Raw genomic sequence first — 14,460 nt, 5'->3', positions numbered from 1 at the left:
CCCCATTCAGACACCTAAAGTGGACTTCATCAATTACCACTACGGGTGGTAATTCCGACCCATTCAACAAGTACAATTTAACCTAAATTATACTTGACGCCATTTAAACCAATCTAGGTCTTAACAAAATTGCTTATCATCCAATTAATCCAAAATTAAAGTCATTACCAAATTTGACCCATCTAAGTCAACCCATTTTGACATAAGTCCCAAAAACATCTTTAATCACTAACGGCTAGTGATTAACTTTTCAAAATACCATTTAACACATGAATCAAACATTTATATACTTGATTCATTAAATCTTCACCTCATAACTTAGTTTGACACTAAATAAAGGTTAACACCCATTTTGTCATACAAACATATTCTTATGAACATCTAAACACTAACACATTTACAATCTAGTGGTTAAACACCCAAACCATGACCAAATTCGTCATCAAACCCTAAACCACCAATAACGGGTCAAAACCCATCTACTAACCACAACAAACCCATTTCGCAACCATTAAAGGGTTCCTAATAAAATCAAACTCAAACCCTAATATGAAAATCAAAATCAAATAATGGATTTCGGAGTTAGAACTTACCAACACCATCACAACGTAGCTAAGGATGAGATGAACAACTTTACTCTCGCGACTTGACCCGTTTCACCCTTCTTCTTCCTCAAATGGAGCTCTCTCTCACTAAAAACACTTCCTCTCTCTAGGGTTTGAAGATGAGAGTGTTGGTGGGTGAAATGTGATTCACAAATGAGATTGGATCAGTTTTAGAGGATCCAAACCAACCCCCAAGTGATAAGACACAAATACCCCTTTTAAATTTATTAAAATTTCAACAGTTGGCCTGTCAGGCCATTTGGACGGCGTCCAAAATGGTTGGACGGCGTCCAACCTTTCACTGGTGGACGGCGCCCCAAAATCTGGACGGAGTCCCACTGAACTGAGTCTGAAACTGAACTTGTTTTGGTCGTAACTTTCAAACCGTAACTCCGTTTTTGATGAATTAAATATCGTTGGAAACGTAATGAGATTTACTATCCAATGGTAAGGGTTTAGGACATCAACTTCAACTTTATTTGGGATCCAAATATACGCTTACAAGCCTCGTAATTCGAATGACGTCCAAAATAACGTGTAACTGAAAAACGGGTGTTACAACTCTCCCCCACTTAAATTGGATCACGTCCTCGTGATCCGCACCTACGCTAGAAGTCAAATACTTCTCCCTCGAACGTTTCCGCTTCCTACGCGAAGTCACACAAGTAGTAATCACGCATTCGAATTTCTCGCTTCGTACACTAACGCAACATAATACAACCAAGCCCGACATCCATACATCTTCTGCGAATCCGAAGATCTCATCACACATTAATAATCACTAGCGTGCACTACCGCAACAAGCGATATCTCATACACTCGAAGTCCAGAATTCCTGCTGAGGAAAAATTCGAAAACACCACATGTCTCTAGACCAAGAACCAAACTTCCCCCGACTCCATATCCGGGTCATCCTTCAACGAAGAAATTGTGGTAACCTCAAAATAAACACCTTAGAAGTAACACTTTCCCATCGACCGATCCGCACATGACTATCCATCACTGGATTAATCCAGGACGACAATAATACACCACGAGTTAGACGAAACATCAACACATCGTCATAGGATTTCTCCTCTGAACCATACAATACGGCTTCCTAGTACTAGCATAGAAGCTACTTGTATACTAAGATCCCATCAACGGCGAATCATCATCACAAAATTTCCGCAATTCGCCACACGACTCATAAAAATAGTAACCAAATCCGGGTGAACCTTCCTACCTAGACCGTCCGCTAAGGATGGTCTCGACATTTTAATGCAACCTACGGGTCACATCACTAGGGTACACACTCTCGCAAACAAACAACATCCGTGTATCTCTACGGGAGATAGTCAGAACCGACACTCTCCGCCTCATAATCGTCCATAAAGTGGAATAATCCACTCACAATTCCCACGACCACGTTTCCCGATAAGGAAAAATATAGTATTCACCACTATATCATACTCGTACTCCCTTAACAGTACTATCCGTGTTTCACACCAGCCCAAATTTACATCACGAAAGCACTTGCAGCGACAGTTTCCTTTCCTGACCCCGAGATCTCAAACTTCACATTTGGTCTCACACTGCACAATGGTACTACACGACCACCTTTCATAAGAAGAATTTCACTTCCTTCGATCCCATTATCACAATCTTCATGCATAACACTCCGGAATTGTAACCCACAACCGTAATGAACGACCTCGAGTCGACATCAACAACCCGTCACTCTTCCTCGTTAGGAACTCCGAATACCTATTAAGGCTTAGTACGATACACTCCGACATTTCGCTATATATAATATCACCGGAGCTTCCTCGGGCGGCAGTAAAAACTCCCCCACTTAGAATTTGGCTCCACATTCTTACCGCCAAGATGATAACATCCTGCGGAATTATCATTCCATGAAACACAATGACCATTCTCATCGTTGTTCATATACTCCAAGTCACCACGAATTCACTTTAGGCTCTCAGAGCTGACATACACCTTTACTTGAGACGTCGTACATGCGACAACATCGCACCCTCCTACCACAATTACAAATAACAGTCCTTCACCGTTCGCAAAGCGAACTCCACCAAGGTCTCACACGCGCCTCTACGACTAGGCATATGCCACTCCGCTTAATCAGTTGCGCATCTCAGTCAAGATCACCCGACCTTCCACTCAACGAACCTTTATCAACACTTGCTCACTCTCATGGAGAAGAATGACCAATCCGACACAATAATTATATCGGCTGCAATATCAACACTTCATCACAACCTTTTGGACCAAACGACCATTAAGTCCGTCACCGGATCACCGGTCATCTTTACCCGTCTATCACTTAAGAGCAACAAGATTCGCTCACCCGTCACTTCATAAGAAGTATTCATCACAATGCTCTTAAACTTCGACTTTCGCAACCGTCGATTTACTATCACCCGTCGATCACTATTATAATCTCCGCTGCTTCCAAGGGTATCTCACCGGCACCCTAAGCACAAAGTGATCACACCATCATCGGAGTTGAACATCACACTAGCAAGTATAAAAAGGCACCTGACGCAGTGTCATGCAGACTCCCGCCACAACCTATTGAATTTTAGAACTCGATCTTTAGGTTCCATACACCCGATGTCACCCACTCCACAATAATGACCCGAAGTCATACCTACCAGACAAACCTTATGGCCTATTGTCTTATCGAAAGTCCCAAGCGATCACACGCTACGCGCAATTTCCACAAGGCCAAACGATATAGCCTAACGAAACCCTTCATCTAACACTAAGGAGATGATTGAGTACACCAAGTCTTACACCCTTCCACATATCGGCACAATCACAACAACAGGGGTATTCCGTCAGGAATGTTACCCTATAATCCACAACACACTAACACACTATCGTAAACATCGTCATATGGGTCCCACTCCCATGAGTTTAATGACCCGAAGACTCCTCGATTCGCCAATTCCAAGGCGACTCACAATTAGAATCTTAACACGATTCTCTAACCATACACACTCTCCCGAGTGTAACCCAACTACAATCATTAGACTCGTCGCATTCCTTTACGGAATTCAAGTCCTCGACGCACACACGCACGCACATAACTCGGTCATCCAAGTTACGATATATAACTACAACCAATGACAATCTTAATAGTGCTCCCACTACATAGGGTGACTAAGTACGCACCAAACTCGTGAGTTTGCTCACTCACTTAACTAAGCGAATCCACCATAACACTTCTCGACTCACAACGAACCCGATGTGACTACAAGCACATCACCCGAGACAACTATCACCTAGGAACCAATAAAGATTTCTCATTTATCCCGAATCTACCCCAACCATGCCATGTTTCCTCCGTTCGGTACTCGTCATGTCATGCTTGGTGTCATGATACAATTTCGTAACAATGGTGATCGGTCACTATTATAAATGTGTACCTTACCATTTTCACATGGTCACGCAAGGTACTTTATCCAGACTGACGCAACATTCACACAAAATAACACGCGATATTTCCTAGTACCCGAATGACCGAAGTCCTTACCGCGAACTTGATCACTCAAACCGCCAAGTATTCGAATCTCCCCAATAGATTCATCCCTAGGACACCGCACGAAATAGATACTTGTATATATATACCTATATACAATATAAATACTAAATGTACACAAGTACACCGCAACAACAAGTCAACCTACAACCTAGGTGACTATCACTAAAACAACGTCCAAGTTCAACTACTTACATTAGGCACTAGCAATCTAAGGCACTAATTTACTCACGAAATAAGGCCCCACATAATCCCACATTGGACAAGCACTAGTCCTACTTAGTTACCTACTCTAAGGCACTAACAAATCTTAATCCGACCCGTATTCCTACAAGTCCCGCAAATAATATATAACCGCCAATAAGTCTAAGACTAAGCACCTATTCCAAGGTCACCTAATTAACTTAGACTATGCTCTGATACCACTTGTAACAACCCGACATAGTTTTACCAAAAATACGCCCTAAAAAAATTGTAGTACAGTGCATCTGGACGGCGTCCCACGTATTTGGACGGCGTCCAGTATCGAAGACCCGGACGGCATCCCAGTCATTTGGACGGTGTCCAAATGAACTAAAGTGGACTGATCAGTATTTCAATTTCACGCAAGCAGAAAACCCGCTTCCCGACACTTTTAAAACGAAACGGCTTTCACAGCACATCATATTAAGTAAAACTAAGAGATTTCCACAATAAAAATAAGTTTTACAACACCGAGCCCACAATGACCCGTTTTACAAATAATATGGCGATTTCGACCCATTTAACTCTTTAGACGGATTAGGACTCTATAACCCAACCCAATACCAAGAGCATAATCCCGGGGACTACCAAATCCCCAATTCGCGTTCAAACATCCAAAAGCTACCCCATTGAGCCCAAGCGCTCCTAAGCATCTAGCTTAACAAACTAGCTAGCTTGAAACCACAATACCTGTAAAAAGGTAAACAACGAGAGGGGTAAGCCTAGGCTTAGTGAATGCAATAATTATACATATACATATATAATATACCTATTTGCAAACACTTACTCAATTACCGCATACACGCTAGCAATATATATATAGCACACCAATGCAAAGTATAACGCTAAGTCTTCAAGACCACGTGCTAGCACAACAATAGCATATATAACTCGAATAATATAATATGCTACACTGCAACACACAACCATGGTTAACCAATAGTACAAAGGAATGGTACTTCGAATTTCCCATCGGTGTTCCCAACAACCGTTAGCGTACAACGAATTATAACACTAACCCCGGAGTGGTATCGATCGCCCGAACTTTAAACCCACCCGTCACGTGTAATGTGGTATCGAACGAACGAACTTTAAACCCACGCTACACGCCCACACACATACATAACATGGCATCATACGCCCGAACTTAAATCCATATCATATATTGACCCGATGTGGTATCGACCGAACAAACATAAACCCACATCGAATCTCGTACAAGTAAATATATTATATACACACATATATAATCATTCCACTCACCTTGGGATGCCGGCATAAGTCATACATGTAAGTCGTCTCCAAACGCAACCGAGCAAGCTTTTACCTATAATACGCATATAGATATACACACAATCAACATACATTCTCTACGAGAGAATTCGACTTCAACACCCTTAACCGAGGGTTTATACCTACATCCACAATCCGCCCATTCAGACACCTAAAGTGGACTTCATCAATTACCACTACGGGTGGTAATTCCGACCCATTCACCAAGTACAATTTAACCTAAATTATACTTGACGCCATTTAAACCAATCTAGGTCTTAACAAAATTGCTTATCATCCAATTAATCCAAAATTAAAGTCATTACCAAATTTGACCCATCTAAGTCAACCCATTTTGACATAAGTCCCAAAAACATCTTTAATCACTAACGGCTAGTGATTAACTTTTCAAAATACCATTTAACACATGAATCAAACATTTATATAATTGATTCATTAAATCTTCACCTCATAACTTAGTTTGACATTTATATGAACATCTAAACACTAACACATTTACAATCTAGTGGTTAAACACCCAAACCATGACCAAATTCGTCATCAAACCCTAAACCACCAATAACGGGTCAAAACCCATCTACTAACCACAACAAACCCATTTCGCAACCATTAAAGGGTTCCAAATAAAATTAAACTCAAACCCTAATATGAATATCAAAATCAAATAATGGATTTCAGAGTTAGAACTTACCAACACCATCACAACGTAGCTAAGGATCAGATGAACAACTTTACTCTCGCGACTTGACCCGTTTCACCCTTCTTCTTCCTCAAATGGAGCTCTCTCTCACTAAAAATACTTCCTCTCTCTAGGATTTGAAGATGAGAGTGTTGGTGGGTGAAATGTGATTCACAAATGAGATTGGATCAGTTTTAGAGGCTCTAAACTGACCCCCAAGTGATAAGACACAAATACCCCTTTTAAATTCATTAAAATTCCAACAGTTGGCCTGTCAGGCCATTTGGACGGCGTCCAAAATGGCAGGACGGCGTCCAACCTTTCACTGGTGGACGGCGTCCCAAAATCTGGACGGAGTCCCACTGAACTGAGTCTGAAACTGAACTTGTTTTGGTCGTAACTTTCAAACCGTAGCTCCGTTTTTGATGAATCAAATATCGTTGGAAACGTAATGAGATTTACTATCCAATGGTAAGGGTTTAGAACATCAACTTCAACTTTATTTAGGATCCAAATATACGCTTACAAGCCTCGTAATTCGAATGACGTCCAAAATAACCTGTAACTAAAAAACGGGTGTTACATTTACTCTATCTGATATTTCCATTATAAATTAAACTCTTTCGTTCCATTATTCTCACCATTCATATATTTTCTTTCTTAATTCATACATCCAAAAGATTATGAAAATGCTTAATCCAGTTCTGATCCTTGTCCTTATCCTTACTATCGCAACAATCATTCTCATTTTCCAACTTTCACTAGAGGAATCTGCTTACTTCTACTTCTCCCTTGGGATTATAGTATTTTTAATTCTCCCGTGTCTTTATGTTGTGATAAACATTAATATGCACAGTTTGTAATTTATGTGTTGTTATTGGGCTTTATATTCTCTCTTATATTTCAGAGTTTCATACTTTTGTTTTCTCTTCTCGACTTTAAGTCAAGCGAATAATGGTCCAGAATTTGTAGATATGGAGTTTCGAATGAACATGGTGAATGTTCTAAGAAGGAAATTGTAATGGTACGATCTTGATTTGTCAAATTACCAGAATTACTGAGAATAGAACTATCAAGAATATACTTCCTTGATAAGTTCAGAAGTTAAGTAGAATGAAAGAGGTTGTGTAACATGGCACATGATGACGTTATGATCTGTAAATCATCACGTCCCATTAGAAACTCAGCATGACTTACTGTAATATAATCACGTTGATCAAGTGTCATTATATTATACTAACTCATGCTTCAGCTCCCAACACTACTTCAAAAACATTCATATTATAAATTCGAAGGTTTCAGAATTTAGAAACTAAAATAGTTTCTTTTATGATATAATACAGATAGAGCGGAGAGATAATTAATATCGAACAATAATATTTATGAAGATATCTTCAGAAATATTGAGGATATTAATAAAGAAAGATACGATGATATCTTAGAATTTCTAATATCGATTAATAATGAAGAAGATTTGTCCGTAAAGATATAAAGCCATGAGCAAGGTATTCGTTAATGACTTCAGCAGATACTGAATCATTTAGATTCTTTGAAGATAGATTTATTCTTTGTGATTTGTCCACAGCCTCCTTCATGGTTTGCTCAATCCGTTTTTCAGTACAAATTTCCCATTGAGTGTTTCCAACACTCCATTCTTTATCATTAAACTTTTAACTGTTAAGGCAGTCTTCAATTTTCACTGCTTCATCATTTTTTTTTTAAAGTTCAATGTATTGATTCTTAGGCTGGGTGCTTTTCAGAATGGAAGATCATAATTCTAAGAGATACATGTTATATGTATACATATAACTGTTGATGTAGACATGCGGTGAGATTTCAAAATACTGATTGCTGATTCTAGGTATTTAGTACGGCAATTCTCGTTATCATATACAGATGAGTAGATGTTAGGGTTTCTATGAACATAATAATTCTTCAGAAAGTCAAAGATTAATGAAGTTGTTGGTAAGTTTACTGTTAATGTGGTGTAATATAAACGGTTTCCCGGTAACGAAGGCGAAGAGACAACGTATATATCAAGGTTATAATAGAGTTTATTCGAATGAAAAGTTGAAATTGATTTGTTGAAGCTGTGACAAAATTGGCTAATTTGAAGAGGGATTGTAAAGTTATTTTCGGTAATAATAACGCCAAAGGAGCTAGCACAAGTACGTGTTAACGTTTACTCAAGTTCTGAGTGTTTTCAGGTGCGTAACTATATGCATCAATCTTTTCTTCCGTAGATTAAATGCGGTTGGTTCATCCTCTCGATTGAGGTGTTTTCAATAATCATGAAAGGTTTGAACGCAGATTATAATCGTCAAGATACAAATGAGGTTCAAGATGAAATTAAGTGGCAAACTTGAAGAATTGTTTAGTTTCATATGTTATAATCAACATTTTAATTCATTTTAATTGTCCAATATTGGTAGTCCACGGTCGATAGTCCACAGCTAACAGTCCAATAATTTATATATAGTTTAATATATAATATTCGAATTGATTAATACGTATCGTGACCCGTGTACATGTCTCAGACTCGATCACAACTCAAAGTATATACATTATTATAGAATCAACCTCAACCCTGTATAGCTAACTCGATCATTACTACATATAGAGTGTCTATGGTTATTTCAAATAACATATATAGATGAGTCGATATGATATGTCAAAACCTTGTATACGTTTCCCGATATTTAAAGTGCGTAAATTAAATAAAATAAATTAAATGACGATAAATAAAATTGCGAGAATATAAATTGTGATAATTAAATTGCGATAAATAAAATGTAATCAGTTAGCTAGGAACAGTTAGCTAGGAACAGTTAGCGTGGATTCTTAACAAAATTTTTCATAGTTAATTTGTTTGTTTCTAACAAATTTTATTTTGTCAAATGTTTTCTTCATTATGCCACTTGTTGGATTCTGATAAATCAAAATCTAATTTATGAAATTGAATGAAAATGATTACTCTATGGTGAACGGATTCGTATAGCTGTGGATGTGAGTAGGATAGTAAATGACTGTTAAATCAGATTCGAAAAATATATAGTGTAACTTTTTAATGTGAAATCTAAATATTCCTCGGGTATTACCTACCCGTTAAAATATTCTCATCATTAACAGTTTGTACAAAAGAATTTTCAATTACAATCTTTAAGAAAATATATATACATATATATTTTCTTCAAATGTAATCATGGATTTAATGAGTTAATATGATATTAATCTCATTTGATTTACCGTTAGAAGAGGTGATCGTGAGCTTTGGTGAAGGTGAGATGGTTGTGGGTTCCTAAAGAAAGTTGAGGTGACGGTTTTATAATAGAAACAAAAACATGAGTGCAAGTTTGATGCTTGAGTGTTCAAACCTGTTTGATCATCTGAAACATAAAGAGGAAATTGAAACACAAAGGTGGTAGTTGGTGGATAGTGGTGGCCGTAGATGGTTAATGGTTGAGATGATGGTGGCGTTCGACTTTAGATGGAAATAGAAAACAATAAACTATATAGGTGATGGGTGTTTGGTAGTTGTGTTTTCAAGGTGATTATGGTTGTAGGGTGTTGGTTGTTGTCGGAGAAAATTAGTAGTAACTGCAACCCGAAAGACAAACAGTAGCGAATAGATTGGAATAGGTTTCAACTTAAACAATATCAGAAATGAACCAAGATAGTAGTTCTTCGATGGTGTGTGGTTGTGGGTGGTGTAAATGGGTTGTGAATGGAGTATGGATGAAGAAGAAGTGAAGTTTCATGTTTCATGGTTGATCGAGCTTATATGTATTAGTTTGTATATGTATATCTCCTATATCTCTATATCATCTGTCTAGATATATAACTATAGATAAAGTAGTAATAATTGTATACTAATAGGTCAATTCACATGTGAAGAGAAGGGAGGTAATGAAACAAAATCAGTCACAATTAATTTTCAATCTGCAATAGTGAGCCGTCTAATATTTGTATGTTAGTTACCGACAGTTTTCACGGACTACTATTTCGTATCCCGTTGTGAATCAGTGGTGGATAAAAAGTGTTCAGAAAAATTCCATATTTTTAAATTAAGTATATTTATTTATTTTGGTCATTATGGTATAAAATTCGATCATTAATTTAATAAATAAAAATTACATCAACTGTCCCTCTCATTTATGGGTAAAATATAAAAAGTGTTAAAATTAAATAGTTAGATCCTAAATATACTTTTAATAAGCCTATAACTTATATAACTCATTTTCGGATCACCTTTTATTTTAAAATCATATACGTTTGTTTTTAACTTGATTAATAACCATTAAAATGATAACCGGGTGCTACGAGCTTTTATTAAATAAATTCTAAATTATATATATTCAAAGTTCTTTTCATATATAGATAGATTTATAGTAATTTCATGTATTATTATATTACACAAATAAACTAACTCATACAAGATTCTATTTCAAATTAATATATATATTTAAACATATATGTATTTATTTACAGATAGTGGTTCGTGAATCGTTGGGAATAGTCGAAGGTCAAATGTATACATGAACACAGTTCAAGGTTTTTGAGATTTCAATAGTATAGACTTTTCTTATCGTGTCGAAATCATATAAAGATTAAGTTTAAATTTAGTCAGAAATTCCCGGGTCGTCACAGTATGTCACGAATTGTTTCCGTCGCGGAACGCAACAGCAAAGGCCAAAACGCTATATTGCCAGTTCCAGAGAGTTTTCAAGTTCTGATCAAAGTGTCGCATTTTGGTAGCCTTTGTCACGTATCAGGGTGTCACAAAAAGTTAACAGATGTCACGATACACGACCTGGATCGGTTTTTGACTCCGAATTTTTACTATAAGTACTTTGTTTAAACCCCAAATTAGGGTATTGAGCCTCATTTACGAATTCTGAGTTTAGAGTTACATTTTTATCAGTTTTCTATGCATATTTTGGAGCTCTTAACACATTCGATTCAATTTTAATCTTTTGTAATCATTGGTACATTTATTTACTCTTTGATTATCATTATAATTATTATTTATTTATCTTTGTGTTTGATTGTTCCTACCATGTCTAGCTAAATTCCTTGTATTCACTTAGATTATATAACTAGGCGAAGGATTGCTAATATTTATGTTTATATGTTTAATTGTTCTTGATCCATGATTCTTAATTACTCATATTGATTGATCCACTTAGTATTAAGTCTATTGATTGAAGTGACGAAGGTTATTTAATTGATAAACTTGTCTAGTTCTTGAAAGATAATCTAGATTGGTTGAATTGTCTGCATGAAACTAGTGTAATTAGACTTATTGACCAAATCATCAATTGAGTAGGTAATTGTGAAGGTAAAATGGGACACCAAATTTATCCTTCATTTGAATCACCATCTTGAGTAATTAGTTTGATTGATTGTGTTATTAAGAAACGTGAGGGAAACCAGTGTTATTAACTTACACTTTCATAATAATTATTATCTAAGTGAGGGACACCTACTTATTGTACTAATTAGTTGATCTTAATAAAAGCAATCCAGATCCTAGGGAATTGAATCTAAGTGAATACCCTTCTCATTGAATTTGTAATTTTTTAATTTGCGTTTCTTAGTTTATTTAGTTTTAAAATCAAACTCCCGTACTTTTTACTTAGAATAATTACTAGTTTTAAATTCTTAAATTCAATTGCTTCATGTGGACAAACCTGAACTTACCCGTGCTGGCTATATACGATTGAGTTAGTTGCTAATTTGTATGGAGTTAATTACTAGGTTTAGTATGAATTAAAATAAGTTTAGAAAAAACACATCAACTTTTTGGCGCCGCTGCCGGGGAGTGATTTTGTTTAGGATTTTTTAGACTTTTCGTTATTCGATCCTTTCGTGAGGATTTATTTCTGTAAAAGTTACTTTTTGTTATTTTGTTTGGTTTTACACGCTTTTGGTTGTGGTTTTGTGATTGCAGCTAGGTAAGAAGACATGACTGACCCGAATAATTTTCCTATGCGGACCCCATCCGTTGACCCGAATGATATACTGATGTGGACTCCCCCGTTAATTCATGGTGCTTGTGAAAATTATCATTATCGTGGATATTGTGACTATAATGTTCCTATGTACCAAACGCATAGTAATTTAGTCTTAAACCAAGGTTTGAGTCAGTATCCAGGGACACAATTAGTTTTGAACACTAGGGTTGATTCGAGAGATGTCGGTGAAGGGTACCGTTTGATCGAGAATATTAATGATATTTCTATGAACCTAATGGCGAGATATCATTTGACTATGAATGCTGAGGACATTCCTATGTATTTACTACAGAAAATCCCTGTGGACCTATCGAAGGATGATTATGAGCTTGCCATTATTTCACCACCTACCATATTAGAATTATTGGGACAGTAAGGATGGGGAGGATTTTACTCCTAAATTCGAAGAGGTTAAGGATGTTACGCCCGAGTTTTGTCCAATTTATACTCTCGGGTTTGATAGTGATAAGGATGAGGGTACTACAATAGAGATTTTTTTGGTAAATAGTGATCTGCTCAGGTATAGTGGTGATAATGAGGATTTTGTAACTACTTATTTGGAAGTGGCCGAGCTAAATTTGATTGTGGATTAGAAAGAGCTTGTTTCGGTTTCTCAGTCTACCTTTTTGTAAAATTCTGTTTCGATTATCCGGAGGGTTAAGTTATCTCTTAAAGATGAATTATGGGCTTTATTAGATGTTGATACTTTAGGTATAACTGAGTTGGGTGACATAGGTGATGACTTTGATCCCTAGGTTGAGCTGAGGGAGATGATAGGAATTGTCCCGACTGATGACCTTCAAGGGAGAGGAGCTTGATACTGACATACTACTTGAGGAATCCGTACCTCATTTAGAATTTTCTTATCCTCCGGTAATTAGTAGTCGGATGACAATGAATGGTGATCCGTATTAGATTGAGTTGCCTACGAGGGCAAACCTTTTGCTGCAGGACACGTTTGAAGGAGAGTCAGTTATTGATTCTCGAGTTGGTCTACTTTTTTTCATGTAAAAGAAAAAGAGAATATTAGATACAGTATATACCACTAGAGGTGTTAATGAGGGGCTAATGTTGTTTATTCGAGAAACTTTTTCCACTTATTTCATATGTCGTTCGATAAGTGTGGGGGAGGATTACCCCAATAGGAAATAAAATAGGGTTCGAGTCTAGTGCATGACTCGTTAATAAACATGCACATGTATCCTTGTATATCTTGTATAATGTGTTTTGAAATTTGAAAAATCCTAAAAATTTGAAAAAATTTAAAAATCAAAAAACAGTTTGCATTTTGTGTTTTGTGTTTTTGTTAATCATTGCAGGTACTACAATATGTGATGACAAATCAAGGAATGACCGTCAGTGCAGAGCCGTCTGTCACTCCGTTTCGTGATTATCATGTTCTACATCCGGTTATGTCTTTTTCATTCACTCTATTTTCCTTTCGAATGTATTTTTAATTATTCGATTTCATGTAAATGAGGGCATTACATGATCATAAGTGTGGGGGAGAGATATAAATTCTCGCGGATGTAATACACTTGGTTTTTTGTCTTATTTATATGTCAATTGTTGTAAAATTTGAGAGTTTTTGAAATTTTTGAAATTTTTGAAGATTTCAAAAGCCAAGTGTAGCTATTTTATTGAGTAGATGTTATCAATATTGTACAGGTACCTCAGTGATGTTAGTGTTTTTGTATTTTCTTTCTTCATGTGTGTGTGTGTGTGTGTTAAAAGGAAGTAAAGTCTTTTAAGTTTAGTTCTACTTGGTATAGCATCTTCCTAAACTATACCATTTCATACTAACATCTTATTCATGTGTAAAAGTATTGTGGGAAGAGAAAGTCTTGAACTTTCAAAACCATCATGTAACATTTCCATCTTAATCCTTCAACACCTGAGTGATTTTGTTAGGGTTTGTTACTTGTTCCATGTCGTTGATCATTAGCAGGTTGGTTGTAGATGACACTTAAGCACTCACAATTGACGAGTGCTACCCCATCGCTAACTCTATTACCAAGAAGGTTTGTCTACGATGGTAGTACATTGTCTGTGCGGTTGTTCAACACAAAAATGACTTTGAGT

The 14,460-nt window shown here is 36.6% G+C and overlaps 1 protein-coding gene across 1 annotated transcript in view; it reads left to right on the top strand.

Moving 5' to 3' along the window:
* LOC139849322 (uncharacterized) overlaps window positions 1-12,322 on the top strand; it is a 41,025-nt gene extending 28,703 nt beyond the window's left edge. The window contains exon 3 of the mRNA XM_071838982.1: window positions 12,315-12,322. Within this exon, the coding sequence (XP_071695083.1) occupies window positions 12,315-12,322 (8 nt within the window). The remainder of the gene's footprint in view (window positions 1-12,314) is intronic.
* The last annotated feature ends 2,138 nt before the right edge of the window (window positions 12,323-14,460 follow it).

The sequence above is a fragment of the Rutidosis leptorrhynchoides genome, chromosome 5 (assembly GCF_046630445.1).
Source record: "Rutidosis leptorrhynchoides isolate AG116_Rl617_1_P2 chromosome 5, CSIRO_AGI_Rlap_v1, whole genome shotgun sequence".
Lineage (NCBI taxonomy): Eukaryota > Viridiplantae > Streptophyta > Magnoliopsida > Asterales > Asteraceae > Rutidosis > Rutidosis leptorrhynchoides.
This window is presented reverse-complemented; position numbering and strand designations above follow the sequence as displayed.